Source organism: Carettochelys insculpta, chromosome 15 (genome assembly GCF_033958435.1).
Source record: "Carettochelys insculpta isolate YL-2023 chromosome 15, ASM3395843v1, whole genome shotgun sequence".
In the NCBI taxonomy this organism is placed as follows: Eukaryota; Metazoa; Chordata; order Testudines; family Carettochelyidae; genus Carettochelys; species Carettochelys insculpta.
The window spans coordinates 3,992,707-4,006,576 of record NC_134151.1 but is presented as its reverse complement, the minus strand read 5'-3'; the positions used below and the strand labels follow the sequence as shown (position 1 = coordinate 4,006,576).

Below are 13,870 nucleotides of genomic sequence, written 5' to 3'. Positions count from 1 at the left end.
TGGGGTTAAGTAAATTGCACTTCACTGGAGTTATCCCAGGGATGAATTTTGTTCCTGCAGTAGTAAAGTATGAAAGATGGAGTATTTTACTTCCACGCAATGTAACTGTTTTTAGCCCAGTTCCTGACTTAGTATCTCTTAAAATAATTTTTGAAGGACATTGAGGGGGATCCTAGGATCCCTCTCAAGGGGGAAAGGGTTCAGTACTCTGTATGAACAACTCCTGTGAGGCCTGATAAATACACTATGCCAAACACATTCCTTTCAGGATAGCTATCCAAAAAGAGCTTAGCAAGTCATCAAATGAAAACCAGGGATACTCTGGTCAATAACATAACTAAGAAACGGGGGTATTGACGCTATAAACAGGAAATCTGTACATACATACACACACTAAAACTCTTTCTAAAAAAGTCATGGTATAAGGCAGAGTGAACAAAAAGGGGGCTTCTACAAGACATAAGTATATCTATCCCTACTGCTGACGTAAATTAAGCATTGTAGAGCCAACACAATGAAACTCTATTTGCATGTGAAGTTACCAGGAGAAAAGTTGAACAGGGGAATGTGAAACAAAAAGGGTGACCGTGCAGGACAATGAGCAACAGGAAGAAGAATCTAATGAGGGTGTGACACCTCAAAAGGAGCGTTTCAAGATTTACTGGACTTGAAGAAGGTGGGAAAAAAAAAAAAAGACCCATTTCTCATCCTTCATGAAGGAAGCGAAAAACAACAATGCGTTTTGCATTCATGAAAGCTGGGACCTGGCCCTGGGATGATGGGAGGTTGCTTTAGGTGAGGACTGGCTTTAGACACAGATTTTAAACTTTCTAGGTTAAAAAAGTGACATTCCTCTGTTTTCCATGTAAGAGAAAGTTACTCTCCCTGAGCAGTAAGCGAGGGCACGCCTTCACTCCAGGAAAGATTGATGCTGCCGTGGTCGACATTCCCGAGTTCGATTTAGTGCTCCCGGTAGGCACCCACGTCGGCACACAAAGCCCCTCACAAGGAGGAAGGTAAGTCAATGCACAGGTCCAAATTAAGGTGCATTGACTCCAGTAATGTAACTACTGTCGCTGGATTTGCATACCTTAATTCAACCTTCCCATTTAGTGTGGGCCTGCCCTCAGACTCTGAGATGTGCCCCTTCCCCTGTAGATGCAACCGTGCCTCTTCTGCCAGGGATCGCAGACCTTTACCAGCAGTACTTGTCAGACTGCACATGCGCACTCCTGCTCTCCTGCTGCATGTGGGACATGTGTGTGCACACAGAACTAGCAAGTTGTGCAGGCCAACCACCCCCACTTCCTTCTCTGGTTGTGTGTCAGCTCTGACGAAGATAGGAGGAAGATGGTTAGTAGAGCCCACATGCCGACACACCTCTCAAGAGCCTCACTTACTGCACAGAGTGATGTCCCTACACGCGCTCCACTGCACATGACTAGAAAGCACTGTGCTTCATAGGAAGGCTGGATGTTTCCTAAGAAAACGGCTGCTGTGGTGTCTCGCCTGTCACCATGCTTTAGAAACAGGAAGTACCTTTTCCTCCACCGTGCTGTCTGTCTTTTCTTTTTCCTTCATTTTAGCCAAAGCTTCTTTGAGTTCCTGTGATGTGAAGGAATTTGAGTGGATATGCATTTCATCCAGCCTTGTTGAAAAACAAAAACAACATTACATGGATGAACAATTTATCCTTAAATATATAAGAAACATTTGTTTGCAGATGAAATTAAGAGTACTAAATGCATGCATATCACAAAACATCTAGAAAACTCAACACTCCAGAATAAGGTTATACCTACTGCTCAGCTTGAGAGAGTGGCTTTAAGACATTTCATCTTGACAGTCACACAGCTGTGGTTTAAAAATCCTCATAGCAACACTGATCTCAATTCCTAACGCTATAAAACAGCTCAATTTATGCACCCTGAGATGATGGATTGGGAAGATAAAACAGGAAAGATTTCATAAGCAAAAAAAAGAGCACGGGTGTGCCCAGAATATTGATAAGAATCTCTTACTAGTAAGTCTTGGGGTAGGCGTGTTAGTTCCAAAGCTGACGTTTTTATGACTATGACATCTAAACGAGGATTGGGCAGCATGTAGTTCATACACTTTTGGAGGCTAACTCTTTATTTTAGGTCTTTATTTTATCTTTGCATTGTTCTAACCTGATCCTGTTGGTAAAGGAGACTTCTTTAGGCAATGAGTACTGCTGCTCGGGCAAAAGAAAAGCCCACCGTTGGAATGTCTTAACAAGCTTCTCCATGCACTGGATCATAAGTAGAGGTATGAGGGATCACAGTTTGAACATACTATTGTATTTTGAGAAATAAAAGCCCCCATGTAAACACAGCACAAGGAGGAAAATAGTTGAGAGTCATACTTTTTAGACAAAAACAATCAGAAGCCCTGTGGCACCTTACAGACTAAACAGATGTATTGGACCATAAACTTTCGTGGGCAAAGACCCCTTTGTCAGATGCTTGTGCCCCAAAAAATCTGTTAGTCTATAAAGTGCCATAGGACTTCTCATTGTTTTTGTGGATACAGACTAACATGGTTACCCTTCTGATTTTTAAGCAGTTTTTTAAAAAATAGACGTAGTGAAGGCTGCTCACATCTTGAGCATGTGTCAGCAAAAACTGACACTTTAATGAATATTTAGCGTCGATGCACAATAGCACACAACAACTTTGTTGCATCTGACTCAAACTGGTGTAAAGTATCCTCCCTAAGCTGCCCCACTGCATGCATTTCTAGAAATAAATTTGGGCCCCATAGCTACAGAAGGCTTCAAAAGAAGAGTGACATTCACACTGCAAGTTTAGTTTCAGAATCAGGGCATTAAAAAGTATGAGTCTCTTCACAAAGAGAGTAAGGGCAATTTTAGCATTCATGCTAAAATGAAGACAGACAGTGAGAACCCAGGTTACTGAAGTACTGAGCACCCCGAAAGCCAATTAAAGTCTCTGGGAGATGTGGATGTTCAGCACTTCTAAAAATCTATCTCCTAATAAAAGAAACGAAATCAAAAGCCCATCTTCCTGCATACAGGACAGAGGTTCTCAAACTGGGGGTAGAGACCCTTCAGGGGTCAATGTAAGGTTATTACATGCAAATTGTGAGCAGCCAGCCTCCACCCTAAGTCTGCTTTGCATCCAGTGGTTTTATAAAATTAACATAATTGTGAAAAAGTGTTTTAAATGTATAAGGGGGTTGCATTCAGAGGACTGATCTGTGAAAAGTGTCACCAATACAAAAGTTTGAGAACCAGTGGTCTAGCAAAAGAGCTAGCACTTTATACTACTGTACCTTTTCCTTTTCTTCTGATCTTTAATGTCACTTTTTTCATTTTTGTTATCTGGAAGCTTGGCTTCTCTTTCTCCTGTTTGAAGATTTAATCGCACATGTAACCCTGCAGGAACAGCCTGACCTACAAACAAAGGTTAAAGTATTTCAGGCCACATTTATTCTTCAGAGGATTTAGCATGCTGAGTGTATTTAAGGCAGACACTTCTGTTCCAACACTGTACAGCAAAGATAGAGAGTCAAGTGGAAATGCCAAGGTTTGCAGTGTGACAAAGAAAGTATTTGCTCTAGCTTGAGTACTTACCCAGCACCCAGAAATTAATAGGTATTAGATTTAAAACAAACAAAAGGAAGTACTTCTTCACACAGTACGCTGTCAACCCATGGAACTCCTTGCAAGGGAAAGTTATAAAGGCCAAAAGCATAACCTGGTTCAAAAAGAGCTGGACAAGTTCATGGAAGATGTGTCTGTCAACGGCTATTAGCCAGGATGTTCAGGGCTGCAGTCTGTGCGTGTCCTTAAGCCTCTCACTGCCAGAGCCTAGGATGGATCATATTGCCTTGTTCTGTTAACTCCCTCTAAAGCATCCCACCCAGGCTACTGTCGGCAGACAGGTACGACACTGCACTCCATATTCTTTATTCAACTATGTCTTTATCCTATTTGTGTGATTGTATCATCCCTGCATGTGAAGGCAGAAGCAGACAGGATAAACTTGTGTTATTAAAGTCAGTAAAGGCCATTAGCTACTCAAAAAAAATCAAAACGGTTACTCATCTTTCATAACGGTTGCTCATATCCATTGCAATCGGGCACGTGTGCACGCATGCATGGGAACTGTAAGATTCTGGCCAACCAGCAATTGTTGGGTCACCCTCGACACCCCTGGAGCAATGGCATTACAGTACCTGATACATAGACTTGCTGACCTGTCAGTCCCCCAATTTCTTCTTGCCATCGCTCCAACAGATGGGTTGGAAGGCGGGTGTTGAATGGACATGAACACCACATCTCGAACAACAGTTACAAGAGGTGAGTTTAACTGCTTTTTCTTCGAGTGATTATTTCGTGTGCATTCCAATCAGGTAACTCACAAGTCAAAGCTTTAGAAGGTTGGATTGGAGACACGAGCTGATTTGAGCACTGCCCTGCCAAAGGCCACACTGGTCTCTGGCCTGCTGGGTGACTACATAAGGTACCGTGATCATGTGATTAGACAACCATGTTGCTGCCCTACATATCTCCCGAGTTGAAACATCCGCATGAAATGCTGTAGATCAAACCTGCACCCTGGTGCAATGCGCTGTAATTGCCGGTGCAGGAACCCATGGAAGGCTGTAGCATTTGCGAATACAGGAGACCATCCAGGAGGAGATCCACTGAAATGACACACACTGGTCTTCCACTGCTCGATACCGGATCGCATGTTGTCTGTGCTGGAGAGCTCTGCACCAAGGAGGCAGTACTGCATGATGAGTCTGTCAGCTCCCAAACCAGACTGGGAATGAAGTGCAGCCTCCATAAGCAGGATCTTGCATCTCTGCTCACGTTGTTTAAGTGTCCGCGGGTGAAAACTCTTGCAGATGTGGCACTCTTCCTTTTGGTGACCCTCACCCTGATACGTTAAACACTCAGTGTGTGCATCACTTTTGGGCATAAGCTTGCCACAAGCCTGGCAAACTTTAAACCACAGGGACTGAGGCATGTCCCAGTATGAGGAAAGTGGGGAGGGGTGAGCTGCCTCCTAAAAAAACTAAATTTAACTACTAACAACTATGAACGAAGGAAAACTGTACACACTAAACACTGCTAGGAGCACTTGCCATTAGCAACAGCATCTTGGATCCTGTATGTTTCCAAAAGAGCAAAGGGAAAGTTTAGACTGATAGAAAACAAAAGATTCTCACCTTTTGGGAAACCTATATAAAAGGTGGGAAACCAAACAGCAGAGGCTGCCATTAATCAGAACATCACTGCCTACCACCCAACATGGCTGCTGGAAACAACAGCAACTCAACAAGGGGAAGAACTGGGCCCATGCTGCAAGGTTTCCCAGTCTGTGAAAGAAGCTTAGCCAAACAATTCTGAGGGCGAGATATTACTTACACCAAGGAACTGGTTGCATCAAGCTTATTTTGCATACAGTTTTATTTTGCTTAGTACCCTACTTTGTTCTGTGCGTTCTCTCTTACGACAACTCGAATCTTAGGTTTTATACTTAATAAAATCACTTTTGTTTATTAGCAAACCCAGTGACCGAGTGAGAGTAATTGTTACTGGGGGAAAGGAGAGGATGACAAGGAGTTTGTGCATATCTCGCTTTATATTGAGAAAGAGGGTGAACTGTCTAAATTTATACTGCAGAGATTTCTATATAAGACAGACTTATCTAGGGTTCAGCTCCCAGAGGGGCTGTGTTCTTGCATGATAAGAAAAGGACTCACATCGTGCTCCTAGTGTGTGTATGTCTGCCTGTGGCCTTGGGGTTGTGCCTCTTTCCCTGTGACTCAGTTGAAGCAGGAGAGAGAGGTAGGCTCAAAAAGACACAGTGATAGGGTGCCCAGGCTGTCAAAGAAAGCAGGCTCTGTGGAGTCTTGGCACATCAGGTAACAGTCTCAAAGGGTCCCCTAACCTGTCACAACATGATATTGGCAAGATATAGCATTGGTCTGCCCAGTATAGCCCTTTCTTATGGCATCTTTATATACATGCCATTTAACCTCCCAGAAGTCCCAGAACACAAAACTGTTAGCATGGCTAACACTCCATTCCCTGACCACCTCACAAACTTCCATCCAGGCTGCTAACTCTTAAAACAGTGACGCGTGGTTAGGTAGAGTTCCCATGAACTAGGGACACGGTTACTGGTACAGCAGTAATTTATTATAGTGGGTCAGAGCCTAAGACATCAATCAAGCCTTTCTGTACTTGTTGATTTTTAGAAGGACACATGTCCAAGCCATAGCTGCCTAGATAAACTCAATGTATACAGCAGAGGAGCCTTTGAACTTCAGCATGTATATTCTAGACATAATATTGCTGTTCTGGAGGGTACTGAGATGCCAGCATAAAGTAATATTTTATCAACATTAAAATCCAACAAAAAGATAGGAAATTCATAGTTAACCATCTCCATCCCTCTAAAAATGCTTTGGCCCATATGAATTATTTTGTTAAGTTTTCCTTGATTTTTCTTGATTAAAGGACAGCTAGAGTGAAAGGGTTTGTTTGTCTTTGTGTCTTGAGACACACAGAGCTTCCCATTAAAGGGCACTGGAGGCAAAGATAATTCATTTTATTATAAACACGCCATCTCATAATAAGCTACTAGTGTGCCAGCTGCACCCACAAAAGGACACAAAAGCTTCTAACTGATCAAAGGCATTGGTGTCTGAAAGGCTCCTCCATCAAAAGTGAGGGTCACCTCCCTCAACAAGGAACACTGAAAGCTTAAAACTGTTTGTAACTTTTTTTTTAAATAAGTACAAAAGGTTGGGGGAAATCCAGTCTAAAACATATATTTATGATAAAAACAAGTAGTCTTTTCCTCTGTTTCCCTTTAGTAGGAAATGCTACACATCTCAAAACAGGGACAAACACGTCCTTTCACTCTAGATTAAAGAAAACAGATCAATTATAAACTGTTCATATGAAAGAGAGAGAGAGAGAGTGTGTGTGTGTGTCTCTCTCTCTCTCTCTCTCTCTCTTTCAGAAACCATCTATCTTCCATATGAATCTCATGGTTCAGACAGGAACTTCTTTTCCCCTTGCAAAGAGAGAAGTTGCAAAGTGTATAATCCATGACAAATATTCTCCCATCCTCTTTCTCATTTGTAGAAGATGAGCTCTGAAGACAAATGCAATGATAGCAAAAACTGTCTGTTCCCCTGGAACAGCAGTCTAGTCAGGGGCAACTAGATGCTTTTAGAAGAAAGGCTTTGGTGGGGGGGGGGGGTGGAACTTGAGGGGGAGAAAAACAAAAAGACAAGCCACATCTCCACTCTGCTATTCAAGAAACGAAGAGAATTCTTAACCAACATACAGATAGTAAAATTAAATTATAAAGAGGCATTTCCAGAGAAATCAATATCTTTGCCTCCCACCCTTCATTAGGTATGAACACCATTTAGATGGAGACAACATGAGGAGAAAGTAAGGTTCTTTCAGTGTCAGATTGAGTGGGATTACCTCACCAGGTCAAAAGCACCTGGAGATAACAAGGTTACAAGGCAGTATTTTCTCAACTAATTCATGGATTGTCAAGTGCAGCCAGAAATAAATGTCCCCATTAGAACAGTATGATATAGGCTAGCTTTCACGTTCCACATGCATCTGGCCACATTAGTTCACCCTGTTGCCAGGGGACACGAACAAGGATGATGTGCTTTACTTAAAAGAAACATAAAAAAGCAAAGGAAGAAGGCTGAATGACTCATGTGTTACTATTTCTCTCACTTGCATTTATTGGCTGCTGAAAATAGGAAGGCCATGTGAATCCTAGGGTATATGAGGTTACAAACTAAACACAATTGTATTAAGGATTTGCCATCAGAAGAGTGACACAAACAATTCCACTTTGGGGTTTTCACACTTTCTTGAACTAAGTTTGACTAAGAACACTCCAGTAAAACCTCTGCTCGCATGTATGTGAAAGATAAACAGCATTCACTCCATCAAGCAGCTTTTCCTATCATTTTAGGCAGCAGCACAGGCTCATGGTGCAGGAGTAAAAGGAGGATCACGTTAATAAACTGACAAAGATGAGTCTCAGTTTCAACAACAGTCTTTATTCTTTCACCCTAAAATGTCCCAGATCTTTGGCACAAGGCCTTTTTGCTTTGGGACACATTTAGTGTTATTGTTTTACAATGAGTTTAGAGCTGGTGAAAAGAATCAGACATCTCTTTAGTCAAAGAGCAGATACAGTTATGGGAGGCAGAAGCAGGGAAAGGGAGGAGTAGAGGAGAGGCAGCAAACCAATCTCCCCTGCTCCCTGCCAACACACCGAGACCCTGATAGCCTGGGGCCAGTTGTACACTAGGCTGAAAAGTAAATTTAAGATATTCAGTTCCACCTATGACAACTGCATATCTGAAATCAACATATCGTAGATCAATTTGTATGGCCGTCCACACAGCGAGAGGCTGATGGGAGAAACATTCCCGTCAACCTCACTTACTCCGTGGAACAGTGAGGAGTACCAGTGTGAACTGTAGAGCCCAGGTGTGTGCTAAATCAAACCCTGGAAGATCAACCCTGAACAAAACACCCTGTAGTTCAGCCACCATGCCTACTGAGGCATTGGCCTTCCTGCTGAGATTGTCTACAAGGAAGTAACAGTGGTCTGTGCCGTGTTCGTCTGTCTGATTCAAACTAGATCAATAACTCGGTTATTTTAAGTAGGTCAACAAAGATCTGTCTGATGTATTTCTGAGACCAGATTTGAACCAAATGACTCCAAGGTGCAAAATGCTTCATCCTACTATCAATCCCCTGAACAAGCCAGTGCCCAGCCTCTTAATTGTAAATAACAGATAAAATCCATTGTACAGAAATATTATCACAGGATAAAGGACTCCTGGATGCTACATAAACAGAGGCATTTGTGGGAAATAAATGTCAAGGGAAATCTCAGGCAGGACAATTAACATCCTCCCACCCCTCACGTCCCTCTATGTGCTTGATTTGTCAGTTTTTATTGCAATTTTTTTTTTTGGTCCTCTGTACTTACAAATGTCAGTCTGTGTTGAAAATGAGATTGATCTGATGAAGTGGGTCGGTCCCACAAAAGCTCATCACCGAATAAATCATTTTGTTAGTCTTTAAAGTGCTACATTTCTGCTGTTCCATTTTGAAGGCAAAGCTAAGACAGACATTCTCAAAGCAAGAGACACTGAGCTGATGATAATGTTCTGTTACCACAATTTTACACCCACTGTATATTTTAATTGCTTTATTTCACAGCTGCTGCTACAAATCTTGCTGCACTATTGCTGACCCAGTACAACCCAAGAGCACACTCATCTGCACTTCCACTAATTGGAGATCAGCCTCTCTATAAGAAGAGAGCACATCTGCTTTGTGACAAGCTACTTTCTCAATCAAGAGCCAACAAGACTGGCTTCTGAAATCTTTTCTGACACAGCTATGTTCAACCTCTCTGAACATGACAGCCTTGGCATACTAAAACTACGTGGTGCTTCCAAAGTCTTTCTTGAGAAAGAAGATTTTTTGTTAGTCACATTTTGCCTGTCTTGAAAGTTGCTTAAAGTGACATAAAGGAAGAATTTAATTTATAGCCCTACTCTTTTAATCGTGGTCAGCCAGATTTTCTCAGACATCCATTTATTTCTTCTTATAAAATATTAGACAAAATAACAGCCCCAGAGTCTGTTTCAAGGCAGCAATTCACTCTCAGGGGTTCCGCTGACATTTATAAACCGATCCTATTTCTCTCTCATGTTTTATCTTAACAGCTAAACCTGTCAATTTAAATTATTGCCTCGTAACCAAATCACAGTTATCTATTATTCTGTTACGTGTACATTTCAGAAGCTTTGTACCTGTATCAAGTTTTGCAGGGGTTGAGAACAAGACCATAAATAAACAAATGGAAAACAGAACAGGTTACCATTACATTGATGACCAAAGGGAAAGCCAAAAGCATCATATGCAGAACCACTAAAGTAATGGTACCCTTGCACTGCATACTCCTCATGCAGAAGCTTAAATCAACACTTGCAGAATTTTTTTTTTTTAAAGCAGGAATCAAATGACTGAACCCGCTGCCCTCATAAACAATAAGAGCTAAGTCCATCCCTTACCCAAAAAAAGCCAATACAGTGAAAGAAACTCAATTTGCTACTGATCAGGGCTGGCAGCAGAGTTTACAACACATGCATTAAGGCTGCTTCTCCAGTTGCACTGCTTCTCCAGGCTGTAGGTTGCATTCTGGCTTATTACAGAAGCACATCTGTAAGTACGCCCTTGCATGTCAGTGAGGAATGCTGCTTGCCTTAATGCTACACACAACATATTGGAGTGTCCCGTCCCCTTCTTTCTTCTTGCATACATGCAGAAGAGAGACAGGATTGAATCACAAATTGTGTTACAGCGATGTTAAGGCAATAATGCAGAAGGCAGTCAGGCATGTCATATGTACACTCAAGTATATCATATATGTGGTACGGTGGTAATATCTGTGAGCTGCAACCGACAGTCGAGTGATAAACAACTTAAGTGTCTTTGACCATCTCTCCCATCCTCTGGCCATTTACCAGTCTCTTGGCCACCACATTTAAATGTCCGTTTTCTTGGTCAGTTTACAAAAAACAATAATTCAACCTATCAGAGAAACGCTGCACCTTTCACCCTCAGATATGGGCTCTCCTCACAATACTCGCACCTGGCTCAGGCTTAGAGCAGTCAAGCTTCAGCCCTGCACCAGCATAAACTTCTCCCTACATCTAAAATGTACATGACTTTCAAGTTGGTTATCTTGTGCCTCTGCAGGACTAAAAAGAGGGGGATTCCCAATGGGGGACACTGATTCCTAGCCATGGAAGGGCCTGAGGCAGAACATTAATGAAGAAAAACCTATTTTCAGTCATTTTTAGAGGTTTTTCTTATCTCCCTCTTAGCCCTGAAAATGACTCATGGTAACTACAAAACCTGGATTTAAAGCAGAGGGAAACAAAAATTTGTTCTAATAATTTTTTCTCCTAAGCACCTGCTGCTAAAAGGCTTCGTCTCTCACTATCCCCTCCTACATGCATGCACACATAGGACAGATAACTGTACAGCTTTTGAAAACCATAGGAAGAGTGCGAGAGCGCCCACGCTGTGCATTTAATTCCTTTGGGAATATTAGGAGTTGCAGATCATCAAAAAGCCTGTTGCACTCGCTCAGTCTGTAATAAGACATAGGATATTGTCTGTGTCATGAGGTATTAATGGGCCTTCATTCACATTACGCAAATTTTTTTTTTTTTGGTAGATGGACAAGAAGGCTTTTTAGGCTAAACCAATTCAGTGGAATTCATTTCTCATGCATAATGCCCATGCGGTGCCGAGAGCCTTTACTTGGTGCGAGTGCGTGCACTGAAAGCACTCAGTGCTGGGTTCATCAGTGATGCCCTGGGATTGCGCTGGGGCTGAAGTGCAGCCTCCATTAGCAAAAACTGGAGATGCTGACCTCTAGCTTTCAAAGCTCAAGACTGCAAAAGACACAGGGATCCATCAGATGGTCCTCTCCCACACACTCCAGACACTGCGTGTGAGGATCGCATCTAGAAATATGCTCACCATGGGTTTCAAAGACTTTGAAGCCTGATGCTGGGAGAAAGTGGGAGGGAAACCTCCCCTAAGGAAAACTTATTCTAACGCTATTAAAAACACTATTGACTATCAACTATGAATGACAGAAGAACAACAGAACTATGTCAATGGACTGTCGCTGCACTTGGCAAACAAGAGTGCTGGAGAGTTCCAGTTAACCTTCACTGACCAAGCCATCCTGTCCATCGCACAGTTTGGGGAGCTGCCCTGGGTCCCACGGCGGCTGCCCCGAACCATCCTACAGATGGGAATTAGCTGGGGACTTGGCATGGGGTGGCAGCAGGGGTCTCCTGCATTCACTGTGGCGGCAGCCATGGGGAGCAGACTGATGCAGCAGCATGCTCCATTCCACTGCTGCATCCCAGCTGAGTCGCTCTGCCTCAGCAGGGCAGCTGGAAGTGAGCACCCTGGCCGTGGCCCATTCTGCTCCCCTGAGCAACTCCGACTCAGTGGAACAGGCTGGGACCAGACCAGCCGGGACACTCCACTTCCCACCACGGCAGTAAAGCTGGCAACCCAGCTGGAAGAGAGCAGTGGAGCAGCACAGGCAACTGAATCACTCTGCTTCCTGGGCTCCTGCCGCCACAGTGAATACAGGGAGACTGACAAATTCATATCTCAGCAGAGGAACGAAGTGGTTCACTTTCTCCACTGAGATATGAATTTGTGTCCTCCCAACCCCAGCCCTCCAGTGAGCATCCTAGACCCAACTTTAAACCAGATTCCTCTGATGGAAGAGCAAAATCTACAAGATAAAGGAAAAAAGCACTTGTTTGGCTGATGCTCCCCAACCCTTCCCCCCCCCACATCCCACCTGATAACAGCCAAAGTCATCCTTTATCCACCTTTACCTCCTCCTTCACCCATCTGTTTTCCCCGACTACATATCCTAGCTTGACACTAGCTTAGAAAACCTATTAATAGTGTGAAAAGCACAGCTATGATTCAATAAGTGGCTCTACAGTTCTAGGAAATAATCTTCCTGATATATGAGCAAGTGTCTGATAAGATCTACCTATCTTCTCTCTCTGTTTTCTTTTGAGTGGGTGAATGGGAATAGAGGCATTTTATTTCATACAGGCAACAAAAGAATACACAACTCAATATGTGTTTGCTACTTGCAAAAAAACCCCAGCAAAACTGATATTAAGAAACAAAACAAAAACACTGAAGATGGTGTGATAGACAATTTGAGTAACCTGCAAAAGTTATCTGATGCCCAATTATTATTTTCATGAGGAAAGGATACACTCTCCTCCCCTGAGACGCGCTGTACACCCGCTGGCTGTATGCAAAGTCCTAGACCAGTGCTTCCATAATTTGGTACGTGGTGTTGCCCTTTTACCCTAATATCATCGGTCTGCATGCCACTGCCACCCGCCATCCCTAGAGCCAGGACTAGGCATGGAGCTTGAGGTCAGGACCACAGCCAAGGCCAGAAGCTGTAGCCAGGGCTGTGGCTGGGTCACAGACAGGGCCATGAACAGAGCTGGGGGCAGGGCAGAGCTGAGTGGTGTTCCCTCTCCACACTGTCCCAGGTCCTGGCCAGGCCCATCTTGACCTCTGTTGCTCCATGCCCCCAGTAGAGGGTGTGTCCCATAGCTCAGAGACTCCTGTTCTAGGTCTATATAAAGGAAACCCTTGAAATGTGTGATTTTGAGTTGCACTCAACTTGCATTAACACAAGTTAAGTGCAACTCAAAATCCCTCTCCCCCCAGCCCTGGCTCACACTCCCTGGCCCCACACAGCCCAGGCTCAGCCCTCCAGGCCTGTTCACAGCTCTGGCACACCACCGTCACACGCAGCTCTGGCTTAACTCCCCCTAACATTCAAGCCCCCCCGTACATGGCTCCATTCAACCCCCGTCCCAGTTCAATGGTTCAAAGCCCCCATGAGCAGCTCCAGCTCAACTCCTCACCCTGGTGCAAACCCCCTGTGCGCGGCTCCAGTTCCATCTTCCCACCCCAGTTCAACCACCCCCCCACCCCCCGCAGTCCAGCTGACTACCCCTATGCATGGCTCTGGCTCAACCTCTGCTCCCCCAGTTCAACCCCCCCCCCCAGTGCAGCTCCAACTCACCCCGACTTCCCCTGAAGCCCTAACCCACCCCAGACTTAACCGCCCTGCCCCGCTCCCACAGCCCCAACCCAGCGCCAGGCTTAACCCTCCCCAACTGCCCCCCCCAACCCCAGGACTTACCACTCAAAAGGAGCTCCAGG

The 13,870-nt window shown here is 44.0% G+C and overlaps 1 protein-coding gene across 5 annotated transcripts in view; it reads right to left on the bottom strand.

Moving 5' to 3' along the window:
* The window catches only part of SIL1 (SIL1 nucleotide exchange factor), a 251,629-nt gene that overhangs the window by 73,124 nt on the left and 164,635 nt on the right, over positions 1 to 13,870 (bottom strand). For all 5 annotated transcript variants that reach the window (XM_075009664.1, XM_075009663.1, XM_075009667.1 and 2 more), the window contains 2 exons: positions 3,316 to 3,436; positions 1,540 to 1,648 (listed from right to left, as the gene is read on the bottom strand). In XM_075009664.1, the coding sequence (XP_074865765.1) occupies positions 1,540 to 1,648; positions 3,316 to 3,436 (230 nt within the window). The remainder of the gene's footprint in view (positions 1 to 1,539; positions 1,649 to 3,315; positions 3,437 to 13,870) is intronic.